General features: G+C 37.9%; 1 protein-coding gene across 40 annotated transcripts in view; it reads left to right on the forward strand.

Moving 5' to 3' along the window:
* Nucleotides 1–18,431, forward strand: part of NRCAM (neuronal cell adhesion molecule) — a 193,182-nt gene that overhangs the window by 85,225 nt on the left and 89,526 nt on the right. For 30 of the 40 annotated variants that reach the window (XR_013231151.1, XM_077338555.1, XM_077338556.1 and 27 more), the window contains 4 exons: nt 6,445–6,629; nt 8,924–8,941; nt 15,763–15,868; nt 17,599–17,804. Coding sequence is in view for 39 of the 40 variants with exons in the window: in XM_077338555.1 (XP_077194670.1) it covers nt 6,542–6,629; nt 8,924–8,941; nt 15,763–15,868; nt 17,599–17,804 (418 nt within the window). In the remaining variant the exon portion in view is untranslated. The remainder of the gene's footprint in view (nt 1–6,444; nt 6,630–8,923; nt 8,942–15,762; nt 15,869–17,598; nt 17,805–18,431) is intronic. The other 10 variants (XM_077338536.1, XM_077338552.1, XM_077338538.1 and 7 more) reach the window with 1 other exon arrangement.

The raw sequence follows: 18,431 nt of genomic DNA on the forward strand, positions 1-18,431 counted from the left end.
ATTGCTGTAAGGACCATTGTTTCATTTCAGAGTTGCAATTTAGAAGTGAACAGATGCAGAGTATACTTTCAAAAGCTTTGTCCCTCTCATTAAGCTATCTGTGCGGAGTTTTGACTGTAACATTTGTAAACGTTGTATATTATGTATGAGAGTAAGGATGGTGTCGTGGTTAGTGTTGGACCTGGAATGAGGAAGACCTGACTGAGATGTCCATTTGGCCTGTCAGGATTTTTTCCCTTCCACCCTAAGAATAAATTGGTAGAGAGAACACAATAAAATCAGAGTCCAGTAGCACCTTTAAGACCAACAAAGATTTATTCAAGGCGTGAGCTTTCGAGTGCAAGCACTCTTCGTCAGAGAGAAGTATAACAAATGAAATATATATACATAGGAGCTTAAAGTTTCAGACCTTTTTAACATGCAGTTGTGGACTCTCAGCAGGGAGCAGGCCAAAAATAATGTTGACAGAGAAAAATTCACTACAACTATGTAGGATACTTTGAATTGTTTTCAACATGGTTGCATTTTAGATGTCTGTTTGCATAACAACCAAAAATAATTTGGGGTTTATTGCTGTAAGGACCATTGTTTCATTTCAGAGTTGCAATTTAGAAGTGAACAGTTAACAATATTGGAGGACAGTTCACAATGTCACCTGAGTGTTTGTTCTCTCTATTATGTTTTTGTGTGTGTGTGTTCTTTTTGTTTCTTCTGTGCTTCCTCTGTCTTGATCTTGATATCCATGTCTAATTATATAGGGAATAGTAATATTAATTCATTGGCAAGATACTTGAATGTTAAAGACTCAGCTGATTCCATAAAAAGGGGCCAGGACTGGAGTATACTTTAAATGCAGGTATTTTATTTTTTGTAAGCAGCACATCAACGCAAGCAAACATATACTTTCATCCCAGATTGGGAAAATAAATTTGTGGCACCTGGATCTACAAAAAGCTGAGGTGTTGTGATTCTAGTACATTCAGATTGATTTTAAACCCTAAAGGATTTTGAGAGATTGTAATGGTAGATTTAATTTTGTAGAAGGTACACTTGAAGCTTCCCAAGTAGTTACCCTTGCATCACAAATTATAGCCAATTGGATTTTGCTGTCAAGGTTTTTAGGAAATTGGAATTTTTTTCTTATAAAATTAATAAGGGGGATATGAATGTTAATTTGCAAGGAATATCCCCAAAGATATTTCATAATTGTCATGAGTTTAATAAAAATAGAAAGGGGATGTACTCCCATGCTCCATAAGTCTTATGGTCCTCTCAAGATAATTTACCTATATGGTTTATGTGAACTATGGGCAGAGTTACATCCATCATATTTTTTGCATTCTTTCTATTCCTCAATTTATGGTACCTTTGCAAGACTATGGGATTCTTGTACTGAAAAATGCTTTACACTGGTTTAAAATGTTGATTAGATTGGTAAAAATCCTGGGTCATTACAGCAGTTGATTTGAGAAAGTTCAAAACATACATAGTTATTTAACCCAATTTAATTGATGGACAATAACAAGCAGCATCTTAAAACAATAATGGAAATATACTTTAAAGAGAATTCAGATGCTTCTGTATTATCCACTCTTTGTTGGGAAGCAATGAAAGCAGTGATGCAGAGGTCCTGTATTCAGAATGTATCAATATTAAACAAAAAATGAAATAAATTAATAATATGGGAGCTGAAATTGCTAGGTTAACAGAAATATATAAAAGACTGGAATCCCCATTAGATAAAATAACGTTAGAGAGAAAAATAGAGGAATTAGATTTATTAGATACTAATAGAACAAAATTGAAATCATTGTATGATAAACAAAGGTATTATGAATTTGAAGACTAAACTGTTAGCAAAAAACATCCAAGATAGTTCAGCAAAGAAAATTGATCATGGTTGTTAAAAATTCAAGAGAGGCAATGGTTAATAAGCCAAGTGATATTCCTTTGCAAATTTTTAAAATAATCTCTATAAAGGAATTAAAATTCAATCCTTAGCGATTAATGAATATTGGCATGTTTTCCCCTTCTTGATTCTTGGTTTAGGGGATAAGTATAAGCTTGGAAGAGATTAATGTAGCAGTTAACTCATGAAAAATAGACTCTGCACCTGGTTTAGATGGGTTCCCATCAGAGTTTTACATTATAATGATATCCCAACCATCTGTTTAACGAGATCATGAAGGGATCCCCAATTCTTGGTTGGAAGCTGAATTAATTTTAAAGCAAAATGATGCTCCCACATTTAGAGAATCTTATCGCCCAATTTTTTTGATGAATGCAAATTTTAAAATCTTAATAATATATCAGGTTTCAATTTGAGAATTTGTATTCCGCATTAGTAAGTCCAGATGAATAGGGATTGATTCCTAAGTATTTTATTTTGGATACAGTTAGAAAAGCTGTGCACATTGTTTGACTCCAATCCCCAAAAGAATTAATAGTATAGCTCTAGATCTCTATGTAGCCTTTGATTCAGTTAATTGAAGTTATTTTTTGAAAGATATTGCATTTTTATGAAATTGCAAATACATTTAATAATGTCATTTTGGCTATATCAACCCTTGATCCATACCAGTCAAGATTTTTAGGAAATTGATCCATGCCATACCAGTCTAGCTTCTGTCCTGGCCAGGGGGTGGAAACTGTGCTGGTCACCTTGATGAATGATACCTGGTGCCAGCTGGACTGAGGCGGGTCAGCCATTCTTGTGCTTTTAGATCTGTTGGCCATGTTTGATGTGGTCGATTGGCCCACTGCCTCACCGGGACTGGGATTAGGGGAACTGCACTGCAATGGCTAGTCTCCTTTCTCCAGAACCGGACAAAAAGGGTCGCTGTGGGGGCTGAGTTGTCAGGTCCCTTTGGGCTCCCACGTGGAGTGCCACAGGGGGCAATACTCTCACACTTTTCAACATCTATATGGACCCTCAAGCCCAGCTGGTCCAGGGCTATGGGCTGGGTTGTCACCAATATGCGGATGACACCCAACTCTACCTCCTAATGGACAGCTGGCCAGACTCCCTCCCCCCAGATACATTTGCCAGCTGTTTGGAAGTAGTGGGTAGATGACTCAGGCAGAGTCATCTGAAACTTAACCCCTCCAAGACAGAGGTCCTGTGTCTGGGTAGAAGGGGACAGGAAGCTTGCCTCCCATTCCTGGACAAGGTGCAATTAACACCTGCAGCAGTTGCCAGGAATTTGGAAGTGATCTTTGATGCCTCCCTTTCTATGGAGGCTCAGGTCATGAAGGTAGCCTGAACACTGATCTTTCACCTCCACCAAGCACAGCTACTAGCGCCCTACCTGCCCTCAGAACACTTGGCTACAGTGATCCATGCAATGACTACTTCCAGTTTAGACTTCTATAACTTACTCTACATGGGCCTTCCCTTGGCTTTGACCTGGAAATTGCAGCTGGTACAAAATGCGGCTGCAAGGGTCCGCACTAGAACATCTTGGAGGGCCCGTATTCAGCTGGTCCTGCAACATCTGCACTGGTTACCAGACTGCTTCTGGGTCAAGTTTAAGGTACTGGTTTTATCCTTTAAGGCTATATGCGGCCTGAGTCCTACCTATCTGTAGGACTGCTTATCTGTTTATGCACCCCACAGGGCTCTTTGCCACTTCTTTTAGTTGTATAATGCTCTGGCCAGTTTGATTGTATCTAATAACTGTTTTGTTTGTTGGCCTGGTTTCCTTTTACCACTGACAAGTCATAGCATAATTGCTCTCTTCATTGAGTTGGATCCCATGATATGGCCAAAGTAAGTGAGCCAGAGTGTCATGATTTTGCCTTCCAGCCCATATATTAGGCTTTACGCACTGTAGTATTTCGTTGTTTGTGAAGAAAAGTACTGTTAACCATGCACACAAATGATATATGCTTATCTCTCATAAATTTAACAGAACCTATACATTCTGTAAAGGTAGAACTTTTATAATATCAATTTCTGGCCTCGGGGTAAATTTTACTGAATCTAATATGCTATGATGTAATATTCCCTCTCCCACTGCCCTGGGGATCCGATCAAATCAAGGGAAAAATGTGAATTATTTTTATAATCTTATTAATCCATCCCTGCATAGAGTTTTCATGCTGGCCACAATGACCTGTCTTCCTTTGAACGTCCTAGCAGGAAGATACCAGCATGTCCCAAGGTGGGAAAGATTGTGTCCGTGTTCTGCGAACTGTCCTGACTCAACTTCACATATTATTTTAGATGGTGAACTTCATATGAATCTTCGCAGAAAACTTCTCGATCCTCTACTTCATCCCAGGGGTTTAGATAATGACGAAGCTACACTCCAGTTCCTGCTCAGTGGTCTCTCTGCAGAGACTACATTGTGTGTAGCTGAATTTTTAATGGTTGTTTATCAAGCCAGAACCAAGATGTTTTAATCAATCAGCTTAACTCTGTTTTAGTTTATAATATGAGCTTATTTTATCCTATTATATTTTTACCTTGCTCGGCTGTATTTGCCTCTTCTTGTTTTATGCCAACAAAGGTTTATTATTATTATTATTATTATTATTATTATTATTATTATTATTATAGATGTAATATTCCCCCTCCAATCCTCTCATACTTTAAATATACCGTTAATATATAAAAGTTTCGGAATGGAATGTCCTTTCCTAACCCTGTGATTAAAATGTATCAATAGAACTATACAAATATGGGAAAAGATAAAAATAGATCTGATTAGATGTGCAAAGCAGAAATCACTGTGACTACTCATGCTGCTATGATTAAAATGTCGGTTCTTCCAAAATGGTCTATTTTGTGTTACCGCTTCATCTTTCAGACAAGATTTTTAAGGGTTGGCAATTAGCACTACATCAAATTATTTTAAACTCCAAAAGGCCAAGAATGGCAAAACTCCTAAGATATTCTATTCAAGGAGGTTAGGGTATTCCAAATATCCCCCTTTATTATGATGCATGACAGTTGAGACATCTAATCCCCTGTTTCCTTTCCCATTGAAATAGGTTAGCTAGAGTTAATTTGAAGATGTATTTGTGTGTGTATGGGGGGGGGGATTTCACTTCTTTATTTTTGTAAAAAAAAATTAAAGTGAACTCGCTTTCAACCTTTCATTGATACTCAGGTATTTCTCCATTTATCCCCATTGTGTACTGTCCAAAATGTGTTTAAGCAAAAAAAATATGGTTCCAGATGCAGAGATTCTTTTCTTTATCTAATAACATTAATGAACACAAATAGAATTATAGGGACATTTATTCATACATGGTGGTTTTTTCCAGTTATAGCAAATAGCAAATGCAGAGATTACTAAAATAGGAACAAATAAAACCTACCATTGAATTAGCCCTGCTCAACTTATTTATCAATGAAAGCAGCCAGGTTGCTTAGTGCTCAATATTGGAAGAATGTTAAAGGGATTTCCTTGGATAAACAAAATAATATAGTGGCACTTGAAAAATTAACATATAAATTCATATTAATTAAATGGTGAAAAAAGAAAGATGAGTTTAAGATAATTTGGAATAATTTTATAATTTATTTAATAAATGTTCCAGACTATGGTTCATTAAAGAATTTTATTTAATGATCAGACATCTTAGCCTGCAAATTTTAATAAGGCAATATATAAATAGTTATATTAGATGATACTTTTTCTCAAAAATTGAATGAATTAAAGTTGTATAAAGACTCAGACAATTTGAATGGGAGCACCCCACACTCCCCTTTTCTCCTTTCTTCCATTGTAGCTCTTCATGCTTTTTCTCATGCTGGTTTATATAACTTCTTAATTTTATTTTTCTGGTTAGAGCATCACCATAACATGATGGTATAATTTCTTAAATAAATAAATAAATAAATATTCAGTGCAGAGGACTGAAAATGGAACTTCCTGTTCTCTGCAGTCCTATGGTACTTCTGTTCCACAGTTAGACCCATTATGCACGGGGGTTTTAGCGCACATTCGGGGTGGACTAAAATCACGGATAACGCACGGAGCCGGCTGCAACCGGCTGCAGCTTCGGTGCATGCCGCCGAAAAAGCCGCGTCAGTGAAACGCGGAAGAAAGCGCAGCTTCCGGGTGAGCGGGGCGCAACCAGAAGCGGCGCCTGGATCGGCGCGTGCATAATCGGTTACTCTGGGTTTTGCCGCCGTCGCGCCCCGCCCCGTGTATAACCGGTATGCGTCGCGTCTTCCCCCTCCACGTTTTCCATGTGACCCGAAATCGCCGTTTCGTCGGCCGTGCATAATGGGCCTTACAGAAGATTACACAGAAGTTATTCATGTAGGGAAAAATGTATGTGCACAATTATTGCTCAGTACAATTTACATGCAAATATCAGGTGAATTCAGTTTTATAATGATTGAAGAAGTTGCAGTATAAGCATCATAGTAGTATGATTGTTTGTTCATAGTATTCAATTCTTTATGGTTTGGCATTACTTCTTTTCCAGATTGCACAACTTTATTCACACAACTGCTTCCCAAAATCTGTTTTGATATTAAGCAAAAGTTAAGCTTGCATTAATTTCAGTGACTCTTGGAATAAGGATGGAAAGGAGCAATATCTATGCAAGCAGAATTCCCTTGGTTTTATTTCTTTGCCAAATTAGTATTGCACTGGAAGTACCTCCTGATCGTAAGTATTAACAGTTTTTAGCTTAAAGAAACAATAAGTGGCTAAGAATATGGATATAAATAAATAAACAATGGTGAATTTATAAGCCAGATTACCAGAAAAAAAATCTTGACAACTAAAAATCACACTATAAAACAAAATTTATTATATGGTTTTAAAAACTGCTTCTGTTAGTATGCACCTTTTCATGTTCCCACGTCTCTTAGTTATTGGCATTTCAGAGGTAGCCTTTCCCAGAATTCGTCTTCTTGGAGAAATCAGCATTATTTTTTATTAATTTAAAACATTTTTATTCTGTCTTTCAACTTATTTTTATGCTGTTTTAGGATACCCAAGGCAGTAAACAATCAAGAACATTAAACAGCTTTTAAAGTATATGAATATAAATCAGAACACCAATTAAACAAACAAAAACAGACAGGAAGATGAATCAGTGAGGGAAGACTAAACAAGGCAGAAAAAGTCTCCACCTCCAGGTGATAGGACAAATGAATATCCCTAGAGAGGGGATTCCATAGTTATAATGCCAAGACCAAGAAGGCTTTTTCTTGGATTGGCACCCAAAGCAGAACCCCTGAAAATGACCATAGTAGTTGGCTAGGTTAATTTGAATATGGAGAAACCTTAAGATATGCTGTCCCCAAGTCTTAAAGGTCAATCATCAATATTGGCACATTAACTGGGCCCAAAAGCTAACTGAAAGGCAGTATAGATATAATAGACCTGGATTATTATGGTCCCTGTGACCTGCTCAGACTTATAGAGTTATACAAGACATGAAGGTAACACATTCATTTCTTGGCAGCCTGAGTTCTCCAATCGTATTGAAAGCAGATGATGGAATTCTACTTTTTTTTGAGCCAGTATTCCTGACAGGGGATGCCAGCCCTTTCCTTGTCCATGGCTTATCTCCCCACGCTCTCTCTTAGCACTTTGTTAAGCCCTTGGAGAAAGAGGCTATAAGAAGGCAAATGGCTGGGTAGGATTTGTTAAGCTCTTTTCTCTCATATGCCTTATTTATTTTGTGATTATGGCAGACCTGGATTTAAACACAATGGGTACACCACTGTCATATCTAGTTTGTGCTTTGTGATGATGTTTGCAATAAATTGTCTACAAATACAAGCTGAGTACTTGGGAGGCATGAACATATACAATCAATATTAGTCCTAGCTCTTAGAAGCTATTTGTAGAAGCCAGGTGTATATTAGGGAGTCAATTTCGTATAGTTTCCCCTTCTTGCGGTGGTCTTCCACACTGCATGGCATATTGTTTAGAATAGTTTCCTGACTTTCAGGCACAGGAGTTTGCTGGAAGGAGAAAAAGATTGTTTTGCAAACTTAGTTAATGGGATTTTGGATGTAATAGTAACTTTAGATAAATATGAAAATGTACATTAAATAATAGCTGAGGCTTAGATTTTGTTCTTATTCTGAAAGAAATTAACATCATTGCACAGGTTTTAAAATTTTGCCTGTTATATGGATAGAGGAATAAGGAGGAGAAACTTTCTGAGGATACCACCCAAACAAGAAGCCTAGAGGGTAAAAAGACCACAAACTGCATTTTAGATTGAATAGTGGCTTGCATCTTCTGGAGCAGGATTAGTTGCATAAAAAAGGGAGATCACATTGCACTGGCAATATTCATTTTTCTGTGTAAATTCCTTTGACTTGCAGACTCAGTTTTAAATCTCCAAGAGCAAATTACTTAGTAATCCATTGTAGATCCCCCCCCCCCATTTCTAAGATCTATAAAACCAGAAAAAGGGCGTGGGGGATTTGCCATATTTCTATTGCGTAAATTACAAATGCTACTGTTGAGATTAGCAGATTTATTCTAAAAAATCAGAGTAAATAGTTTGGCAATAATGTAACAGTACAACTAAAAACTGCACAACAGTCTTAGATGTTTAGTTCATCTTCCATAAATATATATGTAATAATTTTGACTCTAGTGTGAAAACAATGAATTACATTAATTTATTCTCCCCTTGGGACTTGCATTATCCTTTACTGGATAATGCAAGTCCCAACTGACATGCAGTTCTTGAACTTGAAAAGTCAGCATTTGATAAAGATTCCTCACAAGCTACACCAACTCCTGACATTAAAAAAAAAAATTCAGTATATCTAGTACTGGAATGCTAGGCATTTATAAAAAATCTTTAATGCAGATAACTAGGATGTTTTTTTCAGTACTTTTTAATATTTCACTTTTACTTCATACTAACAAATAATTTTCTTTAATCCATAATTGCAATTCACCTGCTGAATCTGATGGGGGGGAAAAAGCAAAACTTCTTGAAGAATGTAAGTGCTGCCCCAAATGAAAATTCTGTTGTGTGCATTGTGTGTGAAGACCAAATGTGTGTCTTTTATACAATCGTGTGCTCATACTAAATAGGGTTGCCAACCTCCAGGTGACAGCTGGAGATTTCTTGGATTTACAATTGATTTTAAGGTTGCAGAGACATTCACCTGGAGAAAATGGCTGCTTTGAAATTTTACTCTATTGAAGTCCCTCCGATCCCCAAGCCCTGTCTTGCACTCCCCAAATCTCCAGGTATTTCCCAGCCTGGAGTTGGCAACCTATAATATAATGCTGTGTGCAGATGATTATTTTAACCTGATAGTGTAGACACCATAACAACTAATGTTTGGTAATTTTGGAATGGGTTTTTATTTGTTTATTTATTCATTTTATATTTTTGTTTAGTACTTGCCATTTTCACAGAAGTGCTCATGAGCTTCTGTGTGGGGGAGATCTCTCTCAGTAGTTTTGAATATTTTAGAATGTTTGTAAGCCTGGTTTTTAATAAGGGGAATTGACTATTAGTACCTGCTTGAGATAAATTCCCTATGCAGTTGGAATAAAGATAAACCATTGCAGTTGAAGCATTTTCCTGTGCGGCTTTCTTTCATTTTACAGTTAAGTTGGATGAGTGTTGCAATATCCATAAGTGAAACTTCATTCTTGTTGGTCCAGAGAAATAGCCATCTGTACACAGCATAGTGTGTTCTGCTAACTTTTCCTTTGGTTTTCATGATTTCCAGGCATGTATTCTTAATTTGTGTTTTCAAACCCATATGTATATTTATCCATCTTCAAATATACACTATGGAAATTAACAGTTTCCTTCCAAAATAGTGACTCTTTCATGATCCCATTGTTCCTTCCTCAAATACAAGATCCATTTGACTTTAACACACTCTTATTCCCTCACCTATTTGAATGAAGGTGCTAGACTAGGCAGCAGGGTGAAATTCTTAATTTCTGTTCTCTTCCATCCTGCTATCTCTTTTCTTGTATAAGAAATGGGGATACAAATGGGATTTTGTTAATGTTGGAATTTCCCCCTCCACAAGGTAAAGGATCAAAGCATATAATTTGTAAACTTTTGAACTGGGCAATAAAAGTATAGTTTTATAGCAGGGGAACTAATGCTGCTAGAGGTTCAGATCCCTACCATGTTATCGTATCAGTTTTGGCTTATACTGCAATCCAGAGATTGTATGCACATACTTGAACACAGTCCATGCTTTTTTTTTTTTTTTGCCTTGGACAGTACAGGACAGTACAAAGTTTATTACATTAGGCCATAGGGCATTGCAAGATTACGTGCCTACTTGAGGGACCGCCTACCTCATTATGCCCACCGCAGGTCACTTTGCTCTGCGGGAAAGAATCTGCTGATGATCCCAGGAGGCATGCCTGGCCTCGATAAGGGCCAGGGCTTTCTTAGTCCTGGCCCCTACCTGGTGGAATGAGCTCCCTGAAGAGCTGCGGGCCCTGTCAGAGCTATCAATGTTCTGCAGGGCCTGTAAGATGGAGCTCTTCCACCAGGCATTTGTCTGAGGCCAGGGGGTGGCCCAGGGGCTAAGATCGGGCCCCTCTCCCCGGGGGAAGGAGCCAGTATTAGAATGGACTGGTTCCTTAGTTTGTTCCACCCATGCCCAATTATCCATCCGCTCCCTTCTTCTCATCCACTGGACCTGTGTAGGAATAGTTATTAATTGCCATCATTATGACTGAGTCGTTGATTTTAATGGTTTTAATGTATTGATTTGTAGTAAATTATTGTGAAGCACCTCAAGACGGTTTCATACAAATTGAATAAACAGACAGACATACAGACAGACCGACAGACAGACAGACAAATAAGTGCACAGTAACACTGCACAGAATAAGCATGTGCACCCCCAAAACAATTTGAATCATTTTGGGTTCAGAAAAACATGATTTGGACCATTAAAGGGCTTTCCATATCAGATGATTCGGAACTGGCTTTGGCCAAATCATTTCAGATGTCTCTGAAGCAATTTGGCTATTAAACTCAATGGTGATATTGACTTCAATAAGAATTTTCAGGTTTCTTACTTTCTTGGCCTAAGGGAGTGGGTGTTTGAGTTAGAGGTTCTAAACTTTCAAGGTAGCTTCAAGAGCTTCTTTTCTGACCCCCCCACCCCCAGTTTCAAAAAGATTGGACTAGGGGGTCCAATTATAGGGGCTTTCATTATATCCAATGATAAGAAAAAATAGACTGTCTATTCTGAACTTGAATCATCACCATAGGACATAATGGGCCACTACTTCCAGCTGTGAGAATTTATTATCAGAACAGAGGGACTGTTTTTCTCATCATTGGATATAATAGAGGTAGGATCGGGAGCCCCTAGAATTGGACCCCTGGTCCAATCTTCTTGCACCTGGGTGGGGGGGTGTCAGAGAAGAGTTTCCTAAAGCTACCCTGACAGTTTGGAGCCTCTAATTTACCCCCCCCCCCAGCCACAGAGACAGTGGAAACCTGTAAATTGCCAAAGCAGGGAGGGGACTCTCAGATCTATCAAGCAGATGCCACCTCCAGGCAGGAGAGGATGGCAATAAACAAGAATTAAAGCTCATCTTCACACAGAAAACAGTTCCCATAACCTTCCCTGAAAAAAGGGTTGCATACCAGAGCTGCAGGGGAGGGTGGTGGCTGACTACTCCAGCAACATTTGGGTGCCAGTCTCCAGGTGAGAACTGGAGACCCACTGAAATCACAACACAGTCTTCACAGAGCTCACCTGTGTTCCCCTGGAGAGGAGGGTATGCCTGACAAGTGGACGGGGGGGGGGGGATATAGCAGCACCACTATGAGTCAAGAGATGCCATCCTCCAAGGGGAACCTGGAGGCCCACCAAACACCATAACAGAGAGAGAGAGAGAGCAGCAAGAAGGATTGATCTGGTGTGACCCTACCTTTATATCTTAGAGTGCTTTTAACCCTCAATATTTTTCAAATCCACAAACTCTGTGTGACGCTTGAACTGTAATTCCTGTTTATTCCCATAATCTCCTGCCCGGCATCTGCATGTTAGAGATCTGCATGTTAGAGATCTCCCCTCCCCTCCCTGCTAGTAGTTAGTAGTAGTTAAATTTATTATGGTCATAAACCAGCATAATCCTTGATTGTATCCAATGGAGTGAGACTAGACTAGAGAGTCTGAATTTCAACCATAAGATACGTTTTAGTGCCCCTAGAATTGGACACCCTGTTCCAATCTTCTTGAAACCTGTGGAGTCCTTAGAGAAGAGTGTCTTCAAGCTACTCTGAAAGTTTTGAGTCTCTAATTCTAACTCCCATCCCTCCAGGTCTCAAAGAAGACAGAAATGGAGAAATTCCCGTTGACTTTAATGACATCATTGACTGTAATGGCCAAATAGCTTTGGACATGTCCAAATAATGATTTGGATGATTTAGAAGGCTGTGATTCAGCCATACAAATCTATGGCATTTGCCACTTTGGAACATATTTGTATGAAGCAGTCTGAAGCGCACATGCCTAGTACAGAACAGTAGACAAATTCAAGACAATCATGATTGTCAGCTAAAAGAATAAAACTTGCATTAACCCATATACCATGCAAATCAGCTGTTTAAGAAGTCGACAGTATTTGCCACAAGTTCGGCTTGAATCTTTCTTGCAGCCAATGCAAAAGTGGCAACCCTTTGTGTCACAAATGGATCCATGTCCAAAAGCAGATATCTTAACTTGTCATGAACTGAAGATAATTCCTCTGGAATCATTTTATTTAGAAATTTTCTCCTTGGGTCTGTGTAGAGTGCACAGTCCAATAGATAATGAGGAAGATCTTCAAGAATTGGGTCCCCACTCATACAAAAACATTGTGAAGGGATTTTAGCATATCTCCCAGTCAGGACAGAATAAGGCATTGACTGAAATCTCAGAGCTGAAATTGCTATCCTTAGCTTACTTACATTGATATTGATCAAATACATGGCTCCGCTGTGATCTCTTTAAAAGATATTGAACCATGGAGCACATCTGGGCTGCTCAAGTAAAGATCTGTTTTTGTGTCCTGAAGGAAAGCCTACTCTCTTAGGTCTTTATTGTTTCTGCTAGTAAGTCATCTGGCACAGTATAATATTAAGTGATACCAACTATAAAGGCAGAAAGCGTACCTGTATGAAGACAGAAAATGTAGCAGAGTTAAAGCACTGATGGCTTAAAAAAGTCTGCAGAAGAGTTTTTTCTTCCACCACTTTAGTAGGAGTAAATGGGCGTGGGCCCTAAAGTAAGGAAATCCAAGCTGTCTTCATCAAAGCAGCTGGGCTCTCCTTGGGGATTGTTTTGTATAAAACTCCTTTAGTTTCAGAAATCACAAGGAATTTGTATAGAAGTCCTTTGAATGTTTTATCACTGTAGACCTGCATTTTCCAACCTTTTGACCTTGGAGGGGCACTCGAAATAATTTTTCAGGCTTTGAGGAGCCCTGGAAGTGATGTCAATTGGGCATGCTGCCCTGCTACGCCTCCAGAACTGACATGTCACCAGAAGGGACATCACCACCCATGTTAAGCAGTACAGGGGGGAGAGACAGGTGGCAGTTTAAGGTGGGAGTAGGCATGCAGGCTCTGTCCCCTCACAGGCACAGAAACCATGCGAGTTCTCACTCATGCTCAGCTAGCAGAAAGGGAATGGAAGCGGCTGGTTCCCTAATTTGTGGTTGAATTCATTAATACAGGAGGGGAACGGCTCTTTATCCAATGGAGTGGACCCCTGAGGGTCCACAGAACTCTGGCTGGGAATCCCTGTTGTACCCACAAACCTAGACTACCAGTTTTCTAGGCTGTTTTCTCAGACATGACCTAGCTTTGGTCATAGTATTTTTTGCAACAAATTGGATCTTATTCTGTCTTCAGATGGTATTTATCTATGCTGGCTGTTGTAAATACTACTTAAAAGGGGATGGCTAAGAGAACCACTTATTGAGGTATTGGAAGTGTTGGACTAGGATCTGGGAGGACTTGATTTGAATACCCACTTGACCACGGCAGCTTACTGGGTGACCTTGTGCTAGTCACACATTCTCAGCCTAAGCTACCTCACATGGTTGTTGTGAGAATAAAACAGGAAACAAGAATGATGTTAGCTGCTTTGGGTCCCCATTGTGGATAAAAGAAGGATATAAAGTAAATATATAAAACAATAAATAAGTACAGGAAGAATTCACTTTTGATGACTTTTAATTGCATTTCTTTCTACAAGGAGGATAGAAAGATGTTATTCCTATAGAGAATGGCATTTATTAACACATTAATGAAAGCTCCTTGATCAAAGCTGTATAGTATGTTAGAAACAACTATTGCCCTGAACGTCTTTAAGCAGGTTCAGACATATGTGCGGTAAAAGCTTTGTTATTTGGCACTTGATTATACAGAATGCTCACTTACCTGGCATTGCTGAGAGAGGATTCTTCCCCTCAGCTACCATGCTACTACATCTGTGGCACATAAGTGTCCCACTTCCACATCTCTGTTCTGCCCGCTCGATGCTTCTGACATCTGGCATTCTTAATTGGCATCACCCAGTGGCAACCTCCTCTGACTTAGTCACTGTACCCCTGTATCTTTGAGTGCATGCATGTCTTGCTTCCACCTCAGCAGCTGCCTAGCTTGTTGCCTCTGTCCATTGCCGGGCTTCTTGACAGCTGGTACTGCCAGCTAACACAATCTTGAGGTGCCTCCTTTCCTCTAAGCCTGTATCGAGCTGTCAGCAGCCAGCTCTGCCAAAGTAGTCCTGGGCAACTGACCTCCTTGTTTGTGTGCTGCTTAGAATGGTTCCATGGCTCAGAGGAAGTGAACAGTTCTTCCAGGACTGAGGGTGACACCATGGTGTTTTCAGTGAAGGGGGTTTGGTTACTGCAGATTCCTCTGGGTTGTATCCAGGCCAGAGCACTAAGCTTCTATGTCTGGAACATTTGATTAATCAGCAGTCTCCATTCCCTATGAGTTCTGAATGCAAAGCTTTTAAAGTTCATATTGGAACTCTATTTGTGGTAACAAATTCACTGGTGCATTAGGAGACCACAAGTTCATTGAAATACTGGCGGCAATATTAATGCTCTATGCCAGTTACTTGTGGACAAAATGACCCTGTTCTGAACAATTACTATAATATAACAACAGTGCAATATCTACTAATGTGTGGGTGCTGTCCTGTATATGGTAAAACATTTTCATATAAAATATTTTAATATAAAACTGTAACTCTTTTTGTTTTTATGGAGTTGCATGGCCTTCCAAACCAATTGGTAATTAACAGCGGAATGCTTATAATGAGAAGCTTGGCTTACAGAGTTGTAATGTAAAGAAGGAGTGGTATTTGGCAGTGCAGTGTTTTCATGTTGTATTGGTTATTTCAGTGCAAGAGCATTTGTTTGTGAAAAGTTTTTGATATAAGCAGTTGGGGTACTATATAAATTAAATGAATAAATAATAAGAAAAGATTTGAAGCTGAAATGTTAAGCAGTATTACTCGATGTACAGATGGCTTAATGCTGCATTGTGAATAAAATTAATGGAGTAAAGGGTTTGGTTTTGTCAACTTAGGCTGCAGCTTTCCAGGCGTACCTTGGAATGATCCTTCATTGATTTTAGGACATGTTACTTCCATGAACATTTATTCATGATTGCAGCTGCAATTATGGTTGTCATCACTCTTTTTGTTATTTTGTTTTAACTTTTTTGCTTTAACTTTTTTCTACTTGTTACAAATTCAGGATTTAATTCTTCTGAAAAAATAATTAATTTTTCTTTTCTTTTGAATTATATTTTCATTAAAAGTGCCACAGCCTCCAACAATAATGCAACAGTCTCCAAAAGATTATATTATTGACCCAAGGGAGAACATTGTAATACAGTGTGAAGCAAAAGGAAAGCCACCTCCTAGGTATGTACTGAATTTATTATTCTGAAGTTTAATCCTTAAAAAAAGCCTGTATCCATGTTATCGAGAAATGAGCTTGATAAGGTTGTTTGAATAGGCAAGTATACTGCTGATTGTTGCTTCTTTATGCTTCACAGCAAGAAAAACAATTGTGTTTCTAGATCTAGTGATCCAGGACTGAAGAGTCTCTATTGCTGCTTGAGTATCTGTCAGACTTTTGTTTTTGTAACAAAAAAACAGGAGTTCCTGGGCCCTTTTTAGTTTGTTCATTTATTAGTGTTTAGTTTGTGCATTTATTAGTGTAACATTTTTCTAAAAGCACAAAATGGTTGGCAAACAAAATTAGGCTTAACTATCTAAAACTAGATCGGAGGTATACAACAACACTTTAAAACAAAGGCAACCAGAAATAAAATAAACAAATAAAATCTAGTCAACAGTATTCAATAGCTGTTTAAAACCAGAACAGCTATAAAGAACACATCAAAGGTTCTGCATCACCATTTCAGATACAACTCATAAGCTTCTGGAGTGATGCAGCTAAATGGCTGATTTTTTTATTTAATTTTTTTCTATTGCTATTAATGGATTCATAAACCTTCCAGCTCAGTCATTATATAATGTTCCTCTGCTTTATAGGATTGTTGAAAGGGCTGCAACAAGATGAGGTGTACTTCGAACACTTCAAAAGTAATGTTTAATGATTATCATTACTAAGTTCATTTCAAAATTAAGACCTCTAGTATAGATCAGATAGACTTTTTAAAAAAACCCATGCCCACAACAGATGGAATTGAAAGTGTTGCCCAAGATACGCTTACTTATGTATGGTGTTTTTCAGTTCCCCCATTCCAGTGGCAGCCCTTTGAAGAGTCCTTTGAGATCAAGATGCTTCAGAATGCACCTCATCAGATGTGAGGGACAGTGCTGGAACAAAATATACCCCTCTCCCATGTGTATGAAGAAGCACTATTTGCTTGTGACTTAATAGAATGTTTGGACCCTAATCATAGTAGATAACCTACAGAATATTTAGTGTTTTTCATTTCAGTAAACAAAATAGGGTAGCATGCTTACTAGTGAATAGCAGAGAAAAAAGCTTCAGTCTCAGAAACCTATTTGTCTGATGTAGTTAATAGCAATCTGGTACAAACTATGGACCCTTCTCACTTCAGTGGCTTTAAAAAATAGGGAAAGCAATTAGGACATGGTTTCCTGTGGAGATTTGATATGACATAGTTTAGCCCAGAGCAAATTTTTACAGACAGGTTAACAAAGGAATACATAATGGAATTACTGATGCAATGTTAACAATATGAGTCCTAACTGATTAGTGTACATCTGTAGATAGAGTATGTAGTAACCTTTGTTAAAGAGTTAGCTTATTTTATATGTTACAAATAAAAATACTAGTTTAGACACTAGCAACTTTGAGATTAGCAATATTTTACTGTTCAAGTATTCTCAGAAATGTTTCCAGGCAATCGATATAATCTTGATCTTTGCATAAGATTTCCATTGGCTCCTGTGGAAAACTGTGCATGCAGACATTATTCCTTATGAAAGTAGATAATGGAAATTCCTCATTTCCCTAAGAACCCTGAAGTATGCTTAGTTTAGAGCAGAGCAAGTGTATGTCCTAGATATGCATTGCATTCATATTGTAATTCTGAGATAAGTTTTGTTCAAGAAGTGTTGTTTTTAAAAAAAAAACACATTTGTTCAATTGATAGCTTCTCATGGACACGTAACGGAACTCATTTTGACATAGATAAAGATGCACGGGTAAGAATGAAGCCACAGTCAGGAACTCTTATTATAAATATTATAAATGAAGAAAATGGAGGAAAGGCAGAAGCATATGAAGGAGTTTATCAGTGCACAGCACAAAATGAACGTGGAGCAGCAATTTCCAATAATATTGTTGTTCGCTCATCCAGTAAGTTGACTATTTGACATCACTAAAACATAAATAACTTACTACTACTTGTCATTAACTTTTTCTTTATTTACTTTTCTTTATTTACTTGTCTTCTTTTTTCCTTTTAAAAAAGATATCTTTTTACTCATCAAAGCAATCTTGTTAGAAGGTAATGGTTCAGTTTTTGATATTTTAGCATATATATTGCATGAAAAACTGCCTATTTTCTCCAAAGTTCTTAGTAACTTAAAGCACGCAATATTTCCCTTCTTTTTCCTACTATGTTTAAAACTGGGTATTGTATAAAGCATCATAATTAGAGAAAAAATATTTTGATTTTTTAGTATTTTATACATTTAAAAGATAGATACTGCAAAATCTATACTTTATTCTTAGACTGCAATGTTTCAAAAGGAATCCATTTTCCTTTTTCTTTTAAAACTCGTTTATAAAATTGCTTTGCTTTCCTGCATTACCCAGAGTTACATTATCAAAGGTACTCTTCTCTTCATTTTAGGAAAGTTCAAGAAACTTTTTCCTTTCTGTCTGTTATTTAGCAGTTGAAAACTAAATTGTTAACACAGGATATTCTTTTTCTAATTTCCTCTTAAAAATGTAACTACTTGAAATATGTTCATACTAAAG

This window comes from Paroedura picta, chromosome 5 (assembly GCF_049243985.1).
Source record: "Paroedura picta isolate Pp20150507F chromosome 5, Ppicta_v3.0, whole genome shotgun sequence".
Taxonomy (NCBI): Eukaryota; Metazoa; Chordata; class Lepidosauria; order Squamata; family Gekkonidae; genus Paroedura; species Paroedura picta.